This window comes from Spermophilus citellus, assembly GCF_964194105.1.
Source record: "Spermophilus citellus genome assembly, chromosome: 3".
Classification (NCBI taxonomy): Eukaryota; Metazoa; Chordata; class Mammalia; order Rodentia; family Sciuridae; genus Spermophilus; species Spermophilus citellus.
In genome coordinates, this window is record NC_138184.1 from 139,861,338 (window position 1) to 139,886,088 (window position 24,751).

The 24,751-nt window shown below is 40.7% G+C and overlaps 1 protein-coding gene across 1 annotated transcript in view; it reads right to left on the reverse strand.

The window, feature by feature from the left end:
- Positions 1-18,503: 18,503 nt before the first annotated feature.
- Positions 18,504-24,751, reverse strand: part of AVL9 (AVL9 cell migration associated) — a 65,206-nt gene continuing 58,958 nt past the window's right edge. The window contains exon 16 of the mRNA XM_081283304.1: positions 18,504-19,150. Within this exon, the coding sequence (XP_081139430.1) occupies positions 19,086-19,150 (65 nt within the window). The 3' untranslated portion in view covers positions 18,504-19,085. The remainder of the gene's footprint in view (positions 19,151-24,751) is intronic.

Consider the following 24,751-nt stretch of genomic DNA (forward strand, 5'->3'; position numbering starts at 1 on the left):
CTGTTCTGTCCTGCATGGAACATGAATCATCACTTAAGAGCCATCACTTGTCATGTTTGTGTACAGAGAGAGATACTGTGGCCTATTATAATTTTTCTGTTATCATTAATCTTACTGTGCCTAATTTATAAGTTTTATTACAGATATGTATGATACAGGAAAAATCAGGATTTGATACTACCACAATTTTTCAACTTTGCTGACATACTAGAATCATCTATGGTTGTAGTTTCTTTCTTTTTTTAAAAAATATTTTTTTAGTTGTAGTTGGACACAGGGCCTAGCACATGCTAGGCGAGCGCACTACTGCTGAGCCACAACCCCAGCCCCTATGGTTGTAGTTTTAAAAAGCTTGGGGTAAGCTGGTGCTGGGTGCATGCATGTAGTCTCAGCTACGCGGGAAGCTGAGATAGGAGGATCACTGGAGTTGAGACCAGTCTGGACAACATAGCAAGACTCCATCTCAAAGCAAATATTCAAAACAAAACACAGACAAACACAACAAAGTTTGTTGTGCTGCTTGAATCTAATCCCAAATTAGATCCACAAATGAACCACAAGCTCTTGATGGGTGGACACAGCAACAGTATCTTTGAAAACATTACAGGTGATTCTTTGGTACAGTCGTATTTGAGTACCATTCATTGGTTTAGGCCTTAAATATTTAAGGATTGATTTAAGTTTACCAGTCTTCCTAGAGCATATCTTTGTCATGTTTACAGACATTAACTTTCTTCTAGTGAAGTTCAGATTCTTCATTACACTTACTTTTTTTGTCCTGGGACTGAACCCAGGGCCTTGCATGTGGTAGGCAAATACGCTGAACCACTAAACTATACCCCAGCCCATCCTTTAGCTTTAAGACCCTCTAAAATTTGCCTTTAAAATTACCTTCACAGTCTTAAAGTGCATTGTTTCCCCATCAACCTTATAATCAGGCATTTGCTGTACTTTTTATGTTACTCATAGAATGGTCTTTTTCATCACAACTATCTTTGTGTTTTTCTGTATTATTCAAGTTCTGTTAAGGTAGTTTTAAAGTCAGTGTTTTTCTGATGCCATTTCTTACTCTGCTGAAAAGAATCACTTCTGATCTTTTAATGCCTAGTATCTTGCTCTTAATTGTACTGGTCATTCTATTGAGTATTCTTTTATCTGTTTTAATGCTTTTTTTTTTCTAAGCAAAATGGTCATTAAGAGTGGAGATTATTTTATTTACAGCTATATCCCCTTCAGTGCAATATAGTGCACTGTAGATAGTTGATATATACAAACGTTGTATGAAAAGCAGATAAACACAAAAGAAGTATATTAGTATGTTATTTCAGAGGTTTTAATCCTTAGTCTTCTGGCTCCAAGGCAGAAACATGATAAAAGAATGTGGTAGAGAAATCTAGGTCTGCTTTTGGCAGCTGGTAAAGAAAAGGGTTTCAGGGACAAGATACAATCCCCAAGGGTGTGCCCTTGTATTCCCAGTGACCTACTTTTTCCAATTGTGCCCTGCTGCTTTATTTTCCATCACCTCCAGGTAGTCTATTCAGCCATCAATGGTTTAATCCATGTGCCCTGATGAATGCTGGGTATAGTAGTGCAGGGCTGTAATCCCAGTTATGTAGGCAGGAGGATTATGCTTTCAAGGCCAGTCTCTGCAATTTAAAAAGACCCAGTCTCTTAAAAAAAAATGTAAAAGGCTAGGGATGCAGCTCAGGCAGAGTGCCCCTGGGTTCTATCCCTATTACTGCAAATAAATTAAATAAAAAAAAAAAAACACCCATTGATGGTAGAGCACTTGTTTGAACATGTGAGGCACTGGTTTCAATCCTCAGAACCACATTAAAAAAATAAAGGTATTGTGTCCATCTATAACTAAAAAAATATTTTAAAAATCCACTGATGTCAAGAGTGTTCACTTCCTGGGGCTGGGGATGTGGCTCAAGCGGTAGCGCGCTCGCCTGGCATGCGTGCAGCCCGGGTTCGATCCTCAGCACCACATACCAACAAAGATGTTGTGTCTGCCGAGAACTAAAAAAAATAAATATTAAAAAAAATTTTCTCTCCCTTTAAAAAAAAAAAAAAGATTAAAAAAAAAAAAGTGTTCACTTCCCAAGAGCCTTACCTCTGGATGTTGCTGTAATGGAGAGCAAGCTTTTAGCACATCCTTTTGGGAGACATATAGATCCAAACCTTATGAAATTTGAGAGTCAAACCCAATACAGAAAATACCTTACTCTGATTAGAAGTATTGTTAGTCATCTTGCTTCTTAATCTTTTTGTTGTTGCCATACATGGGTTTAAACCCAAGGGTGTTTTACCATTGAGCTGCTTCCCCAGCCCTTTCACAGTTCTTTGAGACAGGTTCTCTGCCAAGTTGCTCAGGCTGGCCTTGAACTTGTGATCCCCCTGCCTCAGTATCCTGAGTCCCCGGAATTATAGTTATGTGCCACCACATCCACCTGGATCTGTCATCTTAATACTACAGCTCGTCCCCACAGCAATATCCTAAACTCTTTAGCCCTGTTACTTACAACACAAAAACCTGAACCTTAGGTAACTTCAACTCTATTTTTAATTCTTTGGTTGTAGATGGACACAATACCTGTATTTCATTTATTTATTTTTATGTGGTGCTGAGGATCGAACCCAGTGCCTCATTCATGCTAGGCAAGAACTCTCACAACCCCACCCCGTCTTATCTACCTTTATACCGGGGTTGAAGTATTACTATAGAAAATCACAAGATAACAGATTGATGCCAGCATATCATTTGCAGTCACCATCCTCAACTAGGTCTTAAACATAAGCAAACAAGTTAATAACAATTTGAAACCACCAGCCCCATTAAATCTTCACCTTCCCCAATTATTCTCAATTTGCAGTTTACTTCTATTTCACAGGGAAAAAAAGGGAGATTTCTTTGGCTATATACCTTGCTACAGCTACCTACCTGTATCCACCATTTACTTCTACTCCTCATAAAGAAAACAGAAGTGTTTAAGGGTCTGTATTGAAGATTTCATCCTTTCTGACCTTGGAAACTTTTACTGTGTGATTCCACTGGCTCTCAAAATCTTAAACTTTTTTCCCAACCCCAAAACTTTAAGCTTAAAGTAATCCTTCCCAGCTGATTGTTTTGCAACCAGGTAATTGTTTCAGTATCTAACCTTTCTAATTGGGTCTTTCCCTTTCACTCAACATCATCAAAATAGGCTGTGGTAGAGCTCACTGGTATAGCACTTGCCTCCAATGTGTGAGGCTACATATCAAAGAGAAAAGAAAAAGGCATTATCATCCATCTGACTACTTAAGCTAGAAATTTACAAGTTAGCTTTGACTTATCCCTCCCCTTCACCTCCACATTCTGTCAAGTCACAAGGGCTTGTGGTTCTCAAATCTGTTTAATTCATCCTCACTTATTTTTTTATTTTTTATTTTTAGTTGTAGTTGGACACAATACCTTTATTTCATTTATTTTTATGTGGTGCTGAGGATGGAACCTAGCACCTCAGGGCACATGCTAGGTGAGCGCTCTACCGCTGAGCTACAACCCAGCCCTAATTCATCCTCACTTCTAACATTAATTTAGAGCCCATCATCTCTCACCTGGAGAATTTAAAAAGTTTCTAAGTAATTCTTTATAGAACAGCTTTAAAGTATATGGTTCAGTTGCCTGCAGTATATTCAGAGTTGTACAACCATTACCACAGTTAAAGAACATTTTCATGACCCCCAATAGTTCTCTGAGCATACTCCATTCTTTCCAGATGATTCCTCATTGTTATAATTTCTCTATGCTGTAACCAGATTATCTTTAAAAATACACACACACACACACACACACACACTTTTGCCAAAGTCTTTATTACCTTTAGAATAAAACCCAGGTTCCTTTCTGATTTACAAGGCCTTTAGAATCGGGTCTCTGCTTGCTTTTCTGGCCTAATTTCCTTCCTGTGAATTTACATATTCACCAAATTGAATGTTTTAGTTATTTTAATGGGCCTTCTTTTTTTTTTTTTTTTTTGAGAATTTCAATATTTATTTTTCAGTTCTCGGCGGACACAACATCGACACAACATCTTTGTTTGTACGCGGTGCTGAGGATCGAACCTGGGCCGCACGCATGCCAGGCGAGCGCGCTACCGCTTGAGCCACATCCCCAGCCCGAATGGGCCTTCTTTCATATACACATCCCTTTCCTTTTAAACACTTCTTTGGTTAAATCTGAGGTAATTTGTACATTCTAGTTTATTCCTGCTTTCACTTTCACTCTCAAAATATTCCTGTTTGGTTGGTAAATGGTGTAAGATACATTTCAGGTATCTTCCTCAAGGAGGCTTAAAAAATATATTTCTACTGGCCTGGAGATATATCTTAGTGGAAGAATGCTTGTCTAGCAGCAAGAAAAATCTTTCTACTACCTTGGGTTACCTTTATTTAAATTTCAGAGGCACTGTGTGTTACCTAACACTCACCAAACTATTATAATTACTCATTTTGATTGTTATCACTATTGTGAGGACAGGAACTTGTATCTGTTCTATTTATTTTTGTGTTCTCAACACCTAACGATGGCTGGTACATAGTAGGCATTCAACTGAACAAAATCTACATAAAGCAGTGTATAAGTCACAAAGGGGATTTGACTAACCAGGATAATTGAAACCAGGATTTTGGAATCAATAGTGAAATGTCTTTGACAGTATGAAGTAAGGATTAATTGATTTGAATTAAACAAACTTCCCAAAATATAAAGAGGACAAGACCAAACAGTGCTTATCTCCAGAAGGTCAATTTAACATCTGACAATCATATAGTAAATTATATTAGCAGAATGAAAGAAAACCCACATTATCATGCCAATAGAAGAAAAAAATTGGCAAAATTCAAGATGTTATGACAACTCAGCAAATTAGGAACAAAAGGAAACACCCTCAACCCTATAAACATATAAAAAGTCTACTCCTAATAAGCATAATATTTGAAGACTTAAAACATTCTCCTTAAGATCAGGAACTAGACAAGGTTGCCTGCTTTTACTAGTTCTATTCAAAATAGACCTAGCCAGACCAATATGGCAAGAAAAAGAAAAGGCACATAGCTTAGAAGGAATCTTACAGTGAACGACTAGACTAAATTTGTAAGGTAATAGGATAAAAAGATCAAACAGTTGCATTTTATGTACTATCAAATATAGGAACTATTAACAGTGAAATTAAAACATTTGGAAAAAAAATTCTCACTCTTTAAAAAAAATAAAACATTTGGGATTAAAATTAATGAAAGATGTATAAAATTTATAAACTGATAACTTATGACATTGCTGAAAGATTAAAGAAATGAAATATGTTTGTGGCTTGGAATAATCAGTATTGTCAAGATGTCCGTTCTCTCCAAATTAACCTGTAAATTCAATACAATCCCTAGCAACTACTTACATGCCTTTTAAAAAATATATTTATTTTTTAGTTGCAGAGGAACATAATACCTTTATTTATTTTTGTGTGGTGCTGAGGATTGAAACCAGTGCCTCACATGTGCTAGGTGAGTACTCTGCTGCTGAGCCATAAACTCAGCCCCCACATTGCCTTTTTTCTTCCTTTTTTAAAATATAAATCAATGGGGCCAATTCCAAAATTTACATGGAAAAGCAAAAGATTTAAAATAGCCAAAATAAAGTTGGAGGATTTACACTAAAATATTTAAAAATCTTAGTATAATGAATATAATATTGTACTTCAAAGGGAGAGGCAGCTGGGCATGGTGGCACACACCTGTAATCCAGGTGGCTCAGGAGGCTGAGGCAGGAGGATCAAGAGTTCAAAGCCAGCCTCAGCAAAAGCAAAGTGTTAAGCAACTCAGTGAGACCCTGACTTTAAATCAAATACAAAATAGGGCTGAGGAGATGGCTCAGTGGCCGAGGGTGAAAGAGTCCCAGCAAGAAGAAGGCACACGCACAGTAGAAGCAGAGAGGAACATCAGAACTGTTGACACCACACTTATGAGAGTCTCACTGCCAGCCACACCCCATCTTGTCTGATCACACTGTGCTGGCAGGACTGGGTGTGATGTCACAGAGAGGGTGCTTTAGCTCCTGACACCATCTCTCTCTGAAGATCCTGGGCCCATACCACTGTCTGATTGGAGGATAAGGGCTTCAGGTCCCTCATCACTGGTGCTGCCAGTACCAGAGGCCATCACAAGTAAAGAGCCAACATCAGCAGTGCCATGTATTACCTGATAGAAGCCACATTCCCACTGTAGGAATGGCCACATAGTGTGCATCCCACACATTCTGCTGACTCACAGAGGTAGTGGTTCTCTCCAGCTCTGACACAGCATGCACTAAGCCTAAACTCACTAATCATAACCAAAGAAACTACAGGGAGAATTCACTACAGTGCTTAGCTAGAAGTAAAGGCAACACTGCATAACAAACTGATAAATACCCTAAGACACATCTTTGACACTAGTAAACTATGACTATATAAGAAAGGAAAAAAAAAAAAAAAAGAACCAAGACTATTCAAAACAACTAGAAAAGAATAAACAAATAACTGATTTATTATGTTTATGGCTTTGAATAACCTTGAAGTAAATGGACTAAGTTCTTTAATTAAAAGAAACATATAAACTGAATTAAACAAAGCAAAACCCAACAATATACTACCTTCAAGAAACTCATTTCAAGCCAGGTGCAGTGGCACACACCTGTAATCCCAGTGGCTTGGGAGGCTGAGAGAGGAGGATCAAGAGTTCAAAACCAGCTTCAGCAATGGCGTGGCACTAAGCAACTCAGTGAGACGTTGTCTCTAAATAAAATACAAAATAAATAGGGATAGGATATGGCTCAGTGGTCGAGTGCCCTTGAGTTCAATCCTTGGTACCAAAAAAAAAAAAGAAAAAGAAAAAAGAAAGAAACTCATTTCACCAGCGAGCACACATGTAGACCGAAAGTGAAAGCATGGAAAATGATTGATATTTCAAACAAATGGAGTCGTAAAGGAAGCAGGAGTAGCTATACTTTTGTCTGACAAAATAGACTTTAAGACAAAAAATGTAAATGAGACAAGATTGTTATATAATGGTCAGGTGACCAACTCATCAAGAAGATATAATGATTGTAAATCTGAGCACCTAGCGTCAGAGCACCCAATTTTATAAAATAATAAACCTAAGGTAGAGATAGGCTCCAGTACAATAATGGGGTATTTCAATGCTCCACACTCATCAATGCATATATCATCCAGACAAAATATCAATAAAGAAACAGAGTCAAATTATATTCTAGATCAAATGAACTTAAGACACTTTCAGAGCAATCCATCCAATGACTAGAGAATACATGTTCTTTTCATCAGTGTATAAAATCTTCTCTAAAACAGTATATGGGGCCACAAAACAAGTCTTAGCAAATTGAAAATATTGAAATCATAATCATCCTTTTGTTTTGTGCTGGGGGTCAAACCTATGGCCTCATGATGGCAAGCACTCTCCCACTGAGACATATCCCATTCTCAGATCTTGTATCTTTTCTGATCATAATGAAATGAAATTAGAAATCAATAGCAAGAGAAATTTTGGAAATGATACAAATACTTGGAGACTTAACAACATACTTTGAACAAACAGTAAGGAGGTCAGAAGGGGAATTTTTAAATTTCTTGCAACAAATGAAAATATAAACACAACATACCAAAACTCATGGGATGCAGCCAAAACAGCATGAAGAGGGAATTTTACAGCAATGATGCCTATATTAAAAAAAAAAAAAATTTCAAATAAACAACCTAATAATGTATCTCAAGGATTTAGAAAAGCAAGGAGAAAACAAACCCAAAACGAGTAGAACAGAAATAGCAAAGATCAGAGTTTTTAAAAAAATTATGAAACAAAGACTTGGTTCTTTTTTTTTCTTTTTTTTAAAAGAGAGAGTGAGAGAGAGAGAGAGAATTTTTCAATATTTATTTTTTTTTTAGTTATCGGCGGACACAACATCTTTGTTTGCATGTGGTGCTGAGGATCGAACCCGGGCCACATGCATGCCAAGCGAGCGCGATACCACTTGAGCCACATCCCCGGCCCCAGACTTGGTTCTTTAGATAAACAAAATTGTCAAATCTTTAGCTAGACTAACTAAGACAAAAAGAGAGAGGGAGAGAAGACCCAAATAAAATTAAAGACAAAAAAGGAGACATTACAAATGATAACACAGAAATTCAAGGACCATTAAGCATTATTTTGAAAAACTGTATGATAACAAATTGGAAAATCTTTAAGATACAGACAAATTCAATCAAGAGAATATAAAAAACTAAATGGGCCAATATCAACTAATAAGATTCAAAAAGTAATAAGTCACCTAAGAAAGAAAAACCTAGGACAGGATGGCCTCACTGAAGAATTTTACTAAACTTTGAAAGAACTAATACCAATGTTTCTCAAACTATTCCATATCATTGAAAGGAAGGAAACCTTTCCTAATGTTTTCTGACACTAAATTTATTGTGTTACCAAAACCTGACAAGGATCCACCAAAAAGGAAAACTAGAGACCAATGTTTCTGATAAACAGATGAAATAATCACCAACAAAATACTAGCAAATCAAATTTCACAGCACAATTAAAAAGATTATACATGATCATTTCAAGGATGCAAGAATTGTTCGGCATATGCAAATCAATAAATGCAATACATCACATAAACAGAATGAAGTATAAAAATCATATGATTATCTCAAGAGATGCAGAAAAAGGCATTTGATAAAATTCAACATCCCTTCATGATAAAATCCCTGAATAAATTAGATATTGAAGGTTCATACCGCAACATAATAAAGGCTATATATAACAAACCAAAGACAACATCATACTGAATGTGGAAAAACTGAAGGCATTTCCTCTAAGTGCAGGAACAAGACAAGGGTGTCCACTCTCCCCACTCTAATTCGGTAAAGAACTAGAAGTTCTAGCCAAAACAATTAGGCAACAGGAAGAAACAAATGATAGACAATTAGGAAGGGAGATCAAATTATTCCTTTTGTAGATGACATGATTCTATACATAGAAAAACCTGAACACCTCACCCAAAGACTATTAGAAGTGATAAATGATTTTAATAAAGTAGCAGGATACAAAATCAACATACAATATAAAACCAATATATTTTTCTATACACCAATAATGAATTTGCTGAGAAAGAAATCATGAAAGCAGCTAGGCACAGCGGCACATGGCTGAAAAGCCTAGTGACTCATGAGGCTGAAATAAGAGGATCCCAAGTTCAAGGCCAGCTTTGGCAACTTAGTGATACCTGTCTCAAAATAAAAAATAAAAAGAGCTGAGGATATAGCTCAGTGGTAAAGCTGAGTTCAATCCCCAGTATTATTAAAAGAAGGAATTAAGGGAGGAAGAGAGGGAGGGAGGAAGGGAGGGAGAAAAGAAAGAGGGAAGGAAGGAAAGAAATTGTAAAAGCAATCCCATTCACAATAGCTGCAAAAATAAAGAAGAAAGAAAACAAGAAAGAATGAATCTAGGAATGACTTTAACCAAGTAAAAGACCTCTATAATGGAAACTACACAACACTGATAAAAGAAATTGAAGATGATGCAAAAAGATGGAAAGACTTTCCATGTTCATGGATTGGAAGAATTACTTTGTTTAAATGTCCAAAGCAGTGTACATATTCAATGCAATCCCTATCAAAATACCAAGGACATTCTTCACACAACTAGGACAAAAATCCTAAAATTCATGTGGAAGCACAGAAGACCCTGAAGAAACAGGGCCTGTGTGGGAAATGGGAAATGGATGCTAACGGGAGTGATGGAATGAGACAGTGATGGAATGAGACAGTGGTGATGGTTTTACACGTTTGTTGAACATACTATCAACTACTGAATTATAAGCTTTAAAAGAATGGACTGTGGGACATGTAAACTTTGTCTCAATAAAAGTATGGCATTTATAAGACAAGTGGAAATTATTTATTTTGTGGTGCTGGGGATGAACCCAGGGCCTTGTGCACACCTAGCAAATGCTCTAACATCCTAGTCTCCAACTAGTGGAAATTTAAATATTGATTTGTTAGTTGATAATATGAAGATATTATTGTAAGACATAAACATGTAAAAAATATTTATCTTTTAATAATATATATTCTTAACTATTATTGGTGAAATATGATGCTGGGATTTGTTTCAAAATTAATATAGGATAATCAGAAAAATCAATATTTTTGCAGTTATCAGAAGATTTAATCAAGTAAGAATCATCAGTGGGTACTTATGATGGCTACAAAATAGTCAAGAAATACTTTGATATTCTCCCTTCAAGGGTGGGAGCTTTAAAATAAAATTTGGAACTTTATTCTCCTCCCTTGGAATTTGGGACCTACTGACTCTCAGTTCTGATGACCAGACATGGGGGAGATGACACTATGACTTCAGGACTAGATCACAGGAGCCACTGCTCTCTTTCTGGGAGCCTTGCTCCAGGGGAAGCCAGCTGTCCATCATGAGGAAACTTGAGAGGCCGTATACATTTTTGTGATGCTGGGGATTGAACCTATGGCCTCGAACACCCCATGCAATGCTCTACCACAGAGCGACACCGCTGCCCTGAATTGTATATTTAGGGTAAAGGAGCATGAAATCGGCATCATACCCTCAAATGGTATGACGGTTCAGAAGCCTGTGTGAGTAGGTGGAGAAAGAGAATGCACAAAGGAATAAAGTGGGATTAAAATTTTAACAACGAGTTTAACAACGGTAATGGTGTTCCTTTGTGATCGTGCGCATGCATGCTGTTCCAGCTCAAACCCAAGGCTTTGCACATGCCATGCACACACTACCACTGAGCCACACTCCATCTCCTCCAAGTGCCTTTTCCAGCTCCTTAACTCTAGGGCATCTTAACTCTAGGGCCATTTTGTGTTATAGATTATGTGTGATCTGAATTTGAGTTCCACCTTGGAGTTTTTTCTCAAAAAATTGGGGAAAATAATGACATGAATATATTAAGATTAAATATCTATAAGTATGCTAAGCTTTTTAGCATATTAACTGGCATATAGTAATTGTTTAATATAACTTTTTTCTGATCTACATCTGAAGTCCTTTCTTTAATTTTATTTTGAGACAGTGTGTCTCGCTAAGTTGCTTAGGCTGGCCTCAAACTTGTGATCCTCCTACCTCTGCCTCTCAGGTAGTTGAGATTATTGGTGTGTACCACATGACTAGCTGAAATGACTGTGGTTATTGGATGAGTGAGAGAAACAAAAAGATTAATTTCCATAGAACATTGGAGCCAGGTGTAGTGAGCACACCTGTAATCCAATCAGCTGCAGAGGCTGAGGCAGGAGGATCCCGAGTTTCAGGCCAGCCTTGGAAATTTAGCAAGGTCCTAAGCGATTTAGTGAGAACCTGTGTTAAAACAAAAAATAAATAAATAAATAAAGAGGGCGAGGGATGTAGCTCTTTGGCAAAGTGCCTCAAGGTGCAATCCCTAGGACTAAAAATAAGATAGAATATTGGGGACTAGAAGTGTAGCTCAGGGCTACAGCACACCCTCAGTAATTATGAGGCCCTGGATTCAACCCCCAGAAATGTAATAGGCAAAAAAACAAAAACAAAAAACCTCTTCATAATTATTTAGGTTGACTCATATGTGTTGACTATATATATATGTGTGTGTATACACACACGTATATTCAGCACTAGGTAACCAGTGTTCTCTATATACCAAAAATTAATATGTAAAAAGAGTGACTTATATAACGTCCTCATTAAAAGTAGAAGACAGGGGCTGGGGCTGTAGCTCAGTGGCAGAGTATTGCCTAACATGTGTGAAGCCCTGGGTTCGATCCTCAGCACCACATAAAAATAAACAAAGGCATTCTGTTCACCTACAACTACAAAAAAAAAAAAAAATTTTAAAGTAGAAAATAAAGAAACTTTCCCATCATTTAACAAGCCTGGTTTTTAAAAAATCTCAGCAAAATACATATAACATAAATTTGCCATCTTAATCATTTTATGGTGTGTATCTCAGTGGCATTAGCAAATTCACGTTGTCGTGTAGCGATCCTCACTGTCCATCTCGATAACTCTTTGATCTTCCCAAACTGAAGTTCTGTACCTCTCCCCTCAGCCCCTAACAACCACTGACTGTCTACTCTCTGGTCTACTTTCCGTCTTTGTGAATTTAACTACTCAGGGTACCTCACTTAAGAGGAATCATATGGCACTTGCCTTATGGTGGCTGACTTGTTTCACATGTCCTAAAGGTTCATCCATTTTCTAGCATGGGTGAGAATTTCCTTTCAAGGGCTGAATACTCTTCCATTGTATTTGTGTACCACATTTTGCTTATCTGTTCATCCATTGAGAGACAGTTGTGTTGCTTCCCCCTGAAAGGAAAGTGACCACAACACTCCCAGCGACCAAGAGATCTTTATTGCAGCAGTGCAACAGAGGAGAAAAAAGAGAAAGAGAAGAGAGAGAGAGCAAGAGAGAAAGTAAGAGAGAGCAAGAGCAAGAGAGGGAGAGAGAGAGAGCAAGAGAGAGAGAGAGAGGGGCCCAGCAGGAGGGAGTTTTTATAGCCCAAATCTAATGGGGTCTCTGGGTCTGCAAGCTGCCTTGTTGGCACACAAGGGGGTTAAGTGTTCGGCCTTGAGTGGCAGGTTGAGTGCTCAGCCATGAGCGAGGGCTTGGGCGTTTGGGCTTGAAGCAAACAGGTGATAAAGAACTAGACAGAGGTTTGAGTGGCCAGGTCATCCTGCAGCTAACTTTGTTTGGCATGCCCTGCAGACAGCTTACTCAGCCTGTCCTGCACCTAACACCACCTCTTGGCTGCTGTGAAAAATGCTGCTATGGCTGGGTGTGGTGGTACATGCCTATGATTCTAGATATCTGGGAGGCTGAGGCCAGAGGATTGCAAGTTGGAGGCCAGCGTGGGCAACTTAGCAAGATCCTGTCTCAAAATAAAAAATAAAAAGGGCTGGGAAAAGCTCAGCAGAAAAGCACTTCTGGGTTCAATCCTCAGTGTCTTGCCCCCACCAAAAAAAAAAAAAAAAAAAAAAAGAAAGAAAAGAAAAATTGCTGCTATGAATGTGACAGAATACAAATATCACTTCAATTCCCTTCTTTTAATTTCGAGCCTCAATTTCTACATTTGTTGGAGAAAGTAGGTTTGTTTTCCAACCTTTTTACCATTTGGGATTTAGTTCGTTTGATGTTGTTAATTGACTTTTAAGAGGACACCGATATGCTGGGTTTTATTCCAGGCTGAGGCTTGAGCCCAGGGCCTCCGGAATCCCAGGTAAGTGCTCTATCCAAGTCCGAGCTTTTCTTGACAAAACAAACCATGAATGATCTTTACCTTTTTGCAATAGCTCAGCTTGGTTAATTTCAAGGTGTTTCATTTCGAGCAATGCTGTGCACCTGAGCAGCTGATTTATTGCTGATGGAGGAAATCAATAGTGGAAACCTGGTTTGGGCTTCGGATGCTGCGTGCGCACCGAGAAACTGATCGAGGTCAGTCTAGCCCGTGGGAAAGGGCACACAAGCTCAGTTTCTCTACAGTAACAAAGTTTTCTTCAAGGACTGAGCTGTTATTTTCTTGAGCGAGCTTGAGTTTGCCCATGCCGGACTTTATTTTCGCCAGGCACAGCACACAAGGATGCTTCTTCCCTCCTTTCTAAGAGGTTGCATAATTATGCAGATCTACAGAGCGTCTTTTTCCCCTGGACAGTGCTTTCTGGAACTGCTAGATTTCCAGATGAGAGCTGTTTATTCTGGATCAGACTGAATTTGGTCAGCTGGATTCTCTTGGGTGTGGAGCGTTTTTTTCTTACCCTTGGCCTACTTGTGGGGTTTCCAAATATCCTTTTACAGTGTCACCAAGTACTCGGTAAAACAGAAATAGTTGAAAGCCTGGCTTCTCTTGCCTTCAGTTCCCTTTGCTGTTTGTTCAGTCGTCACAGCGTGTCAGCTACAGTGGACTTTGAAAACCATAACCACAAGGCCTCACGTGGGAAAGGAATGCTTAATGTCCCAACGTTCATCAAGTGCCTATTACAGTGGGTCTCCCTGTCCTTACAGCTAGTTACAAGTCCAGATAGCTGCCCCCAGGCCTTGAGGATGGGGATGGAGAGGCATTCAGACCCCATTGGGAACCAGTTGGACCTGCTGGAACAGCCCTAGGAGCCGGCTGCTGGGCTCTGCCCATATGCAGGGTCTCCTCTACTTCTCTTTTTTTTTGGGGGGGGGGTGGGAAGGATACTGGGGATTGAATTTGGGGCACTTGACCACTGAACCACATCCCCAGCCCTATTGTATATTATTTAGAGACAGGTCTCACTTAATTGCTTAGTGCCTTGCTTTTGCTGAGGCTGGCTTTGAACTTACGATCCTCCTGCCCCAGCCTTCCAAGCTGCTAGGATTACAGACATGCACCACCACGCCCAACCTTTACCTTTCTTTATGCCTGGCTTCTGTGCCCCCAACCACAAACAATGATTCAAAAGCAGAAAAAAATCACCATTGTAAATCTCCCTAACAAAGCAACTCACTTTCTATGTTCTCATGGCACTGAGAAGAGACACAGGAAGGAGAGAGAAGAGATGCAGGGGAAGCCCATTTGACTCCTGCTGGCCTGTGAGCCTCCTCCTCCCTTAAGAGTGTTATTTGTTTGTTTGTTTATTTTAGTTGTTTGATGGACTTTTTTTTTTAATGCACTGCTGGGAATCCAACCCAGTGTCTCACACATGCCAGGCAAGTGCTCTACCACTGAGCCACCATCCCAGCCCCCTTAGGTAGTTTTGTATTCTGCATCTTCCCCGTCTCCACATTACCCCAGTTTTCCCAATGATTGCTCCTTAGATGTCTGACACTGAGTCCGGGCTTACTAGTATTGCACTTCAGTATCCAAACCCAGTTCTCTGTTGGTTGTCCCCAAGGTTTCATTATTATAAAAATCATCACATCATAGAACTTCATGCCCATAACTTTCCCCCTTTTCTTTGGATTATCTCCTGCAATGCTGGTCAGGCTGAGGATGGAAGTGAATGTGTTTTAAATGAATTAGTTGCTCTCCTGAGTTGTTGACCATGCTTCTCAAAAGCACCTCTCTTTTAAAGCAATGCAACAAGCATTGGCTTAACATCCAGACACATCCCTGAGAGAGTCACCAAGTCAGAGTACGGGCCCTGGCTGCAGGCGGGGAAACAGAGTGGTGGAGACCTCAACAAAGCCATCACAGGTGGCTAGGTGTCCTGTCCAGTGTCCTCTTCAGCCTGTGCAGCTTGCACATTTCACCTGGATACAACTTAGTTTGGGCGAAGACCTTCCCATCTCAAAATGTATTTGAAGATAACCAGTCCAAATCCTTTACTTATTTTTTTTTTTAAAGACACAGGCCCAGAGAATATTTAATTTTTTTAACTTGTCTGAGTTCACACAACAATCTGGACCTGTCTTCTGGCTCCACCTTTTGGGCTGTGTATGCACAGAAATCCCCTTTTAGTAAAGGAGGGACACGTGGCTGTGACTGGCCTGGGAGCCCAAGGGAAGCGGGAGATCACCTTCTTTTTCTTGTCTCTCCTCCCAATTCCTTTCCATGAAGCTGTGAGGACTTTTTTTTTTTTTTTTTTAAACAGCACATCTGTCCTGTGGTGAAAGCCCACCTTTATTTCCCTGTTGCTTACCAAACTCTAAGGGTGTTCTGATTGGTGAGGATTCTCACCTGCTCCAGCCCCATCGTGCTTTCCAAGGAAGGAAGCTTGACCAGATGGATTCTATGCCCCCGTTCTGTGTCTCTCTGGTCCCTTGGTCCTGAGTGCCTTCCCTGTTTCACTGGATTCTACCCTTCGTGCACCAGCAGAATTCTCTGGGGTCACAGTGTCCCTGGGGCACCTGAGGCTACTGGAAGGTAGGACCCTTACTGCTTCCATCCTTCCTCTGGCACCCAGCGCAGGCCCAGAAAAGGGCTGCCCTCCTGGAAGGAGGGGGACCTGGAAAGAGAAATTTGGATTACATTGGCAAGTCCTGGATGCAGGGAGCAGGTGATTGTGTTTTTGCTCAAGGGGAACTCTCAGCTCATCAGTGGGTATGGAGCCACCCCTTCAGTCCTTAGGTCAGAGCTGGAGTTAGGGTGAGGCATAAAGTGGAGAGAGTAAGACCTCATTCACATGGCGCTCTAGCATCACAGCTGAACTAGATGTAGGCAGCTCCAGAAGAAGCAAGCATCATACTCTGGGACTTCTCAGGTTTTAGAACTATGAGCCACATAAACTTCTAGTCTTTGTAAATTACATAGTCTCAGATATTTTGTTATAGCAACAGAAAATTGACCAAGACAATCTCCCAGTATCTTTTTTTTTTTTTTTTTTTTTTTGGTACTGGGATTTGAACCTGGGGTGCTTAACCACTGAATCACATCCCCAGCCCTTTTTATTTTGAAATAAGATCTTGACACGTTGCTTAGGGCATAATTAAGTTGCTGAGGCTGACCTTGAACTTGCGATCCTTGATCCTTGATCCTCCTGCCTCAGTGTTTTAATCAGCTTTTTTGCTTCTGTGACTCAAAGACCTGACAAGAACAATTTTAGAGGAGGAAAAATTTATTTGAGGGCTCATGGTTTCAGAGGTCTCAGTCCACAGACAGCCAGCTCCATTCCTTCGGGCTCAAAGTGAGGCAGATCATCATGGTGGAAGAGTGTGGATGAGAGAGATGGCTCATAAGGTGGTCAGGAAGCAGAGAGGAAGAGACTCCACTGCCCAGATATAAAATGTATACCCCAAAAGCATGCCTTCATGAATGCCCCACCTCCTCCAGCCACATCCTACTGCCTTCAGTTACCACGCAGCTAATCCCTGTCAGGGGACTGACTCACTGATTGAATTATAAGGCTCTCACAACCAAATCACTACATCTCTAAGCATTCTTGCATTGTCTCACACATGAACCTTTGGGGGACACCTCACATCCAAAATAACACTCAGCCTCCTGAGTACTGGGGTTATAGGCATGTACCACTATGATCTGCTTCTCATTTTTTTGAAGGAAAATTTTTGGTACTCATTTAATTTGCTCACTTACTCATGATTACTAATGAAGGATCTGATGCATATGGGTAGGTAATCAAGAGGATATTTTGAGTTCAGGCTTTGTAGTTAGGGATTTATTTATTACAAGAGCTCTCAACTGCTTTTTCTCCCCTGAAATTCACATACACAAAATTAGGAAGAGATTCCATTTTGTAGTGATGGCCATCATAACTTTGCCATTGCATCCTGGATACAGAGTGCCCCCATGTGTGCTGGAACATTAGATGCTTAGGTGAATGGTTTATTTGTGATCTGAAACTAAAGAATTTCTCGTGTCCTCAAATGACAAGGTTGAAAGATTATCCCTTATTTTCTGCCCTTTGTGACCAGACAGGTGCTATTGAGGCAAGCAAGACCCCATCTGAAAACAAAAATCTGATGCTATCAAGGTGGAGTTGGTGTCAGATCCCAAATGCAGAGGGCTCGGTCCCACACAACTGCCTCCAATTCAGATGACAATGGAAAATATGGACCTTGTATTTCTTTTTAAAATATATATATTTTAGCTATACATGGGCACAATATCTTTATTTATTTTTATGTGGTGCTGAGGATCAAACCCAGGGTCTCACACATGCAAGACGAGTGCTCTACTGCTGAGCCACAACCCCAGCCCAGGACCTCTGTATTTCTGACCAACTGGTTAGAAGCTGGGTGTTTCTATGACCTCTGATTTGTGTTCCATAATTTGCTAGAAGGGCTCTGACAAAGGCTGTATTTGGTAAACTCTTTAGTCAGGCTCCTCTGACTCCTCTCCTTGATGAAGCCTGAGTTTCAGACTCCCTCTCTATTCACCTTGAATCCAGTTTGTGCAACAGTCCTTGCCTTTTCCACAATGAGGTCTGATAGTCTAGCTAGCATGGATATCATTGTGTAGAACCCTCCTCCCCTGAAATGACAAGATTACACATTATTATATTGATTTTTTTTTTGTACTAGGAATTGAACTCAGGGGCACTTGATCACTGAGCCCTATTTTGTATTTTATTTGGAGACAGGGTCTCAATGAGTTGCTTAGCACCCCACTTTTTGCTGACGCTGGCTTTGAACTCGTGATCCTGGTGCCTCAGCCTCCCGAGCTGCTGGGATTACAGGTGTGCGCCAGAGCGCCCAGCTTTATTGTAAATTATTATATTATGAAGTGATAAATAAGACAGAATAGCTTTATCTTGGTGTGATATCACATGCCTATAGCCTTAGCCATTTGGGAGACAGAGATGGGAGGTCTGCTTGAGCCCAGGAGTTTGTGACCAGCCTGAGCATTGTATTGAGATCACATCTCGGGAAAAAAAAAAAAAGGCAGAATGACTTTAATTGACTTAAGGAATAGAAAGTGTCTTGAAATAGTCCCCCATCTGTGCATCCAAAGCTATCATAAAGAATGCATGAAGCCAGCCTAGAACTGTACATGTATTTGCATTTACATAATTGACAAAGGACTAGTATGGAGAATATACAAAGACTTTCTACAAATGAGACAGAGTACCCTATAGGGTACAATGGGTAAAAAACTTGAGCAAAGCACTTCACAGAAGGGGAAATGGGAACAACCAATAATCACTTGAAAAAATGTCCAATTTCTTAGAAATTAGGGAAATACAAATTAAAGCTACAAGGTATTCTTTAATTCCCACCTGAAGCACTGGTGTGGTTAAAGAGCATATTCTGTGGGTGCAAGTACCATTGGTGCTGCCATGTGGCAATCAACTGGGATTACCTTGTGTGATACATGGTCACATGTTCTGCTCTTCTTCCCTTTAAGAGGTTGACGACTCTTCTTGAACTGGGGCTGGCCTTAGTTTGGCCAATAGAATGCAGCAGAAGTGACATTCTGGGACTTCCAAGAAGAAGCTTGCACCTTGTTCTTGGAGCCCAGCCTCCATACTGTCAGGAAGCCCGTGTGTCCCAGGGGGTGTCTCTTTGCTGGTTAGAACCCAAGAGCTGCCACTGGAAGTTGGATCCTCCAGTTTAGTTGAATCTCAGCAGCTGATACTTCTGGGATCAGATGAACCATCCCTGCTAGTCTCTGCCCAAATAGCAGATCCTTGAGAAAAATAAATGACCAGTACTGTTTAGAGTGTTTTTCCTCCTTCCACGTTATTGTTTTAAGCTTAGTTTTTTTGTTGTTATTTTTATTCATTTATTTTTTAATAGTGCTGGGGATTGAACCCAGAGCCTGTGCGTGTGAGGCAAGCACTCTACCAACTGAGCTAAATCCCCAGCCCTGAAGCTTAGTTTTTTTTTTTTAATTTTATGGTATAATTATGCCATCATTTATATACCATAAAATTAGTTTAAGTGAGTGATTTTTAGTACATTTGAAATGTTGTGCAACCATTACCAGAACTTTGTAACACTTCTATCATCCCATTAAAAGCCTCTGTTAAGCACCAGTTTGGGGAGGCATTGTTACGAAGTGGTAGAGAACAGAAGCCTTACAAAGGTGAAAGTGTGCACTCACTCTGGCTCGGCAATTCCATTGCTAGGTCTGAACCCCAGAGAATCTCTTGCACACATGCTTCAGGAGACGTGCACAAGGATGATCTTAGCAACCTTGCTTGTAATCGCTAACTTGGGAAGGGAGGCAAATAAAATAACAGTTCATGAAAAGTGAGTGTAGAAATACATTGCAAATATGGAGAGTCCTCAGAAAACATGGAATGAAACCACCATCAGCTATCCCACTCCTCGGTCCATACCCAAAGGACTTAAAATCAGCATACATTAATAACACAGCCACATTAATGTTTATAGTGGCTCAGTTCACAACAGCTAAACTATGGAACCAACCTAGATGCCCTTCAACACTAAGCGACTCAGTGAGTCCCTGTCTAAATAAAATACAAAATAGGGCTGGGGATGTGGCTTAGGGGTTCAGTGCCCCTGAGTTCAATCCCTGGTACTAACAACAACAACAACCACAATCACAACAACAAAACCCTTCTGTTGTCATGTATATCTTTTTAGAAATAACTTCAATTTGTTCATTTATTTTTTTTTATATGGTTCTGAGGATTGAACTCAGTGCCTCACACCTGCGAGGCAAATGCTCTACCACTGAGCCACAACCCCGTGTTCATGTATATGAAAGAAAAGAAAAAAGAAATACATTGCAGTATATTCATACAATGAAATACCTTTGAGTAGCAAAAATGATGAATAGCTAGACAAAGCAACATGACTTAAAGACTTAAATGAACCAACAAAAGCAAGTCAACAGGTCATATGTATACATACATGAATTGTATATATATATATATATATATATATATATATACACACACTCAAGATTTAACTTGCATAAATTAAAAAATTAAAAAATCTGAAAAAATCCCCCTGAAAATAATGTGTAGAAGGGAAATACGCGATGAAATTTAAGAAAAATAGGGATAGGAGATACCATCTTCAGTTAGATGATGGATTGTTATTACTTCTTATACCCTACACATTGAACATTCTTTTAAAGCCTTCCTCCCCCCCCCCCCCCAGTGTTGAGGATTAAACCAGGGCCTCATGGGTGCTGGGCAAGCATTCCCCTATTGATCTATATCTCCAGCTCATTGTTAATGGTTAGTATAAAGAATTAAAAATAATCGGGCTGGAGTTGTGGTTCAGAGGTAAAGTGCTCACCTACCATGCGTGAGGCACTGGGTTCAATTGTCAGCACCACATAAAAATAAAATAAAGATAAAAAATATAGTGAAGCACCAGGGAGTAGTGGCCTCTAATCCAGCAACTCAGGAGGCTGAGCAGGAGACTCCCAAGTTTGAAGCCAACCTGGGCAACTTAGCAACACTCTGTTTCAGAACAAAAATAAAAAGGGCTGGGGCTATAGCCCAGTGGTAGAGTGCTCCTGGAACAAACGTGTATTCAGAGTCGACCACGTATCAGACACAGCACCAGTCTGAGTGTGCACAAGTTCACAGTCCTTTCTATAGGCAATGATATCACTCATTTCTGGTCCTCTTCCTACTAGCTACAGGAATGCATACCGTTCTCTTCATTGTCTCTCTTTTTCTTGTGGACTTGACCCTTTCTCCTCTGGTATTGTGAAACATCTCCCTTCTTCCCCAGTTACACATCAGAACTGTCTGTCCATTTATCCAAGGTTTACTAAGTGCTTCCAAGTACCTGGTACTGTATAGGCCTTGTGGATACAACAGTGGATAAAACAGACACAAGCTCTTGTTCACATTCTTGGGGAATAACAATGGACAAATATGAGAGCAAATGCATCTATGACATATGCATCCTGTCCTTAAACCCACTGCAACAAGAAATCCTGTGGCTCAGAGGTTAAGGAGCCAGCAAGTGTGGGTACTGGATACTCCAGTTTATGGTCCCAACTTGTTAATAATTATAAGGCTCTGAGCAAATGTAGAGTGAGATTATTGTTGCCAATGTCTAGTGAAATGAAAACACAGGCATCTTTTTATAATTTTCACTTGTCCATTTTCTAGAAAGATGTGCCTGAAAACTAAGCCATATTCCTTCCCTTGACCATACGTACCTAACTCCAGAAATAAATTTGAACATGTCAGATACATTTTACGTGTACAACTTGAATTTTTTTTTTTAGTTGTAGATAAACACAATACCTTAATTTATTTTTGTGGTGCTGAGGATAGAACCCAGTGCCTATATATGTGTGAGGCAAGTGCTTCACCACTGAGCTACAGCCCCAGCCCATTGATTTTAAGTTTTTGCACCTATATAACCACCTGGGCCATGTTATTCAATCAATATAAGCTTAACCCTGCAATATATCACAGTTTGAAAGAGGATAAAGCATCTTTTTGTTCTCAAAGAAAATGAATTGATGTTTTCTTTTAATATTTATTTTTTAGGTGTAGATGGACACAACACAATGCCTTTATTTTTATGTGGTGCTGAGGATCGAACCCAGGTCCTGCCTGTGCTAGGTGAGTGCTCTACTGCTGAGCCACAATCCCACGCCCTTGATGTTTCTTTACTAAATGTTTTGGCCTGTGAAGTTGGTATAAATTTAATTGCACTTTCCAAAACCTTCTGGCTTACTTGATGGAAGGTATTTCAGAAGCTTGACCCTGGAAAGACAGCCATGTCACTTGACACCATCTTCACACAGACAGGACCCCAAGTCCTTCTCTGGCCTGTTTCTGCCACTAGGGATTTTCCCCTTCTCACTCTGTTTCTTCATACTTTTTTTTTTTTTTTTTTTGTATCAGGAATTGAACCCAGGGGTGCTTAACCCACTGAGCCATATCCCTAGCCCTATTTTGTATTTTATTTAGAGACAGGGTCTCACTGAGTTGCTTAGCACCTCACAGTTACTGAGGCTGGCTTTGAATTTGCAATCCTCCTGTCTCAGCCTCCCGAGTTGCTGGGATTATAGGCGTGCACCACTGCACCTGGTTCCCTTTTTATTTTTTCATACAGGGTCTCCCTGACTTGTTCAGGGCCTCTCTAAGTTGCTGAGGCTGGCTTTGAACTTGCAATCCTCCAGCCTCAGCCTCCTGAGCTGCTGGGATTACAGATGTGCCCCACAACGCCCATCTGTTCCTTCATACTTAAAGTCTCACCAAGCTAATCTCCCAGGGTGGAGTAGGAGGCGGCTCTCTCTTCTTTATGGGACCTTCTGGCTTCAGCATCCACAAAGACTGTTCATTTTCAGCTCTCCTCTGTTCATCCCTCACCCCTCACTGGAGGTTCACTCACACTGACCTGCTCCTTTTCTGCATCTCAGACCATAAAGCCCCCATCTGGTGGGGACTGAAAATCAGCTCCCATCTTTACTACCTGTTCTTGAAATCTTACCCTCTTCACTGAAGCAGCTCAAACGCCTCTTCATTCAAGAAGTCTTCTCTGCTTGTCTCAGTAGAAAGGACTGCCATGAAACTTTAGTGGCCCTCCCAACATGCTCATCACTTTCTTTATGTCACAAACTGATGTTGGTTTCCTTCTGGACACAGGCAGTGCCTCACGCATGGTAGGTGGGTTTGTGACTGGGTGAGTCTGTACTCATTTCTGCTGGGGCTGCAGAGATGGTGGCCATCATCTCAGGGTCAGCTTGTGAATTAGCAGGTTCCTCTGCCTGTCATGGGGAGCATTAGGTTCTGTGCTAGAACACTTTATGCTATACTTTGGTCGACCATACTCTGGCTTCCTGGAGAGCAGCCTTTGGTGAGCATCTCCCATGAGCGACATTGTCCATGTGGGAAATCCGTTTTGCATTCTCCATGAATGACACTAGACACTTTGAAACAGCCTGCCCTTTCAGGGAGAGCAGTCCCATGATTAGCTCAACAATTTAAAAGGACCCAAAAGACATGTTCCGACTAGAAGAATGGTGACAAGCCCCCAAAAGAAAATTCTAAGGATAAACCTCAGATATTTAAAATAATTAACTGCACTGAAACTTTGAGTCTCAAAGTGAGGAATCTGTCACCAATGGAAAAACACACCTTAAAGATTATTATATACAAAAGATTTAAAAATTCCAGTCCTGTTGGCCTTGTGATAAAGTGATGACACACACAAAAATACTCAATTCATGTTTGTCTTGAAACTCTACCTGGGACTTTCCATCTGCATTTTGTGAGAGTGAATGATGTATTGGGGGCACAGAGGCTTTGGTTTCTAAATGGATAATCTTGCACAAAGAACCAATTCAGGACACAGTAGCCAGGGACAGTGTAACTGAACCTGTCCTGAAGCTTCTAGGAAGCGCTTGCTCCATGACTGTTTTCTAGGGCAGGTGGAAAGGCTACTGGTGCATTCTTGGCTGTCCTGCTTCTGACTTAAGCTCTCCCCAGAGCAAGTACAAGTTTTCTGTTAAATGTTATCAGGAAAAAAATAATCGGTGGATTGGATTGCATATAAATGAGAATCCCAGTGTTACTTGCAAATGGACTTTTTGCACACACACACACACACACACACACACACACACAACCTAGTCCCTGCTTGTAAAATACACAATGGATAAGTGAGTTTTCTCCCAGTCTGAACGCATCAGCACCGTGGCACGGTGCTGTGCATCTCGGGCGCTTTGCTCTATCAGGGTGACTGAAGCAGATGCTCAAGTGTCCTCTTGGCCCTGGGACCCCACAGCCACAATCATCTCACAAGGACTTTTCATGACCACCACCCGGCTCTCCTGAGCTAACCTCTGGTGAAATCAGAGGCAATGTTTTCACAGTGGCTGGTTTTTGACCAAAGGCTGTGCCCCAGTTTTTGTTCTTGGGCTTATCGTGTTGGAGGCACATGTGATCTGAAGTGAGAGGGAAGCTGCGAAACTGGGCCAGCGAGGCAGGGCCAGGGGTGGCGGCTGAGTCCAGAGGTGAGGCAGGTGGAGGCAGCGGGCCCAACTCCTGGATGAGCTTTCTAAAATGCCACTTGCCCCTGGGGAAATGTCCCGGTGTCCCTGTTACCCTTAGACCAAGTTCACAGGCTGTTGGGGCTCTCCTCGCTCTGACCGGCCTTGTCTTCTGGCCTCATCTCTTGCCTGACCCTCCTTGCTGCCCTGGTTCCAGCCATACCAAAGAACACTGGGTTTCTAAGCCACGCTGCTTCCAAGCCTTCCCCGGCTGTTCTCAGCCCTGGGGCCCTTCACATCTCTTGACTTCCCACCTCACCCCTAAAGCTCTCAGCCTGAGGAAGAGGT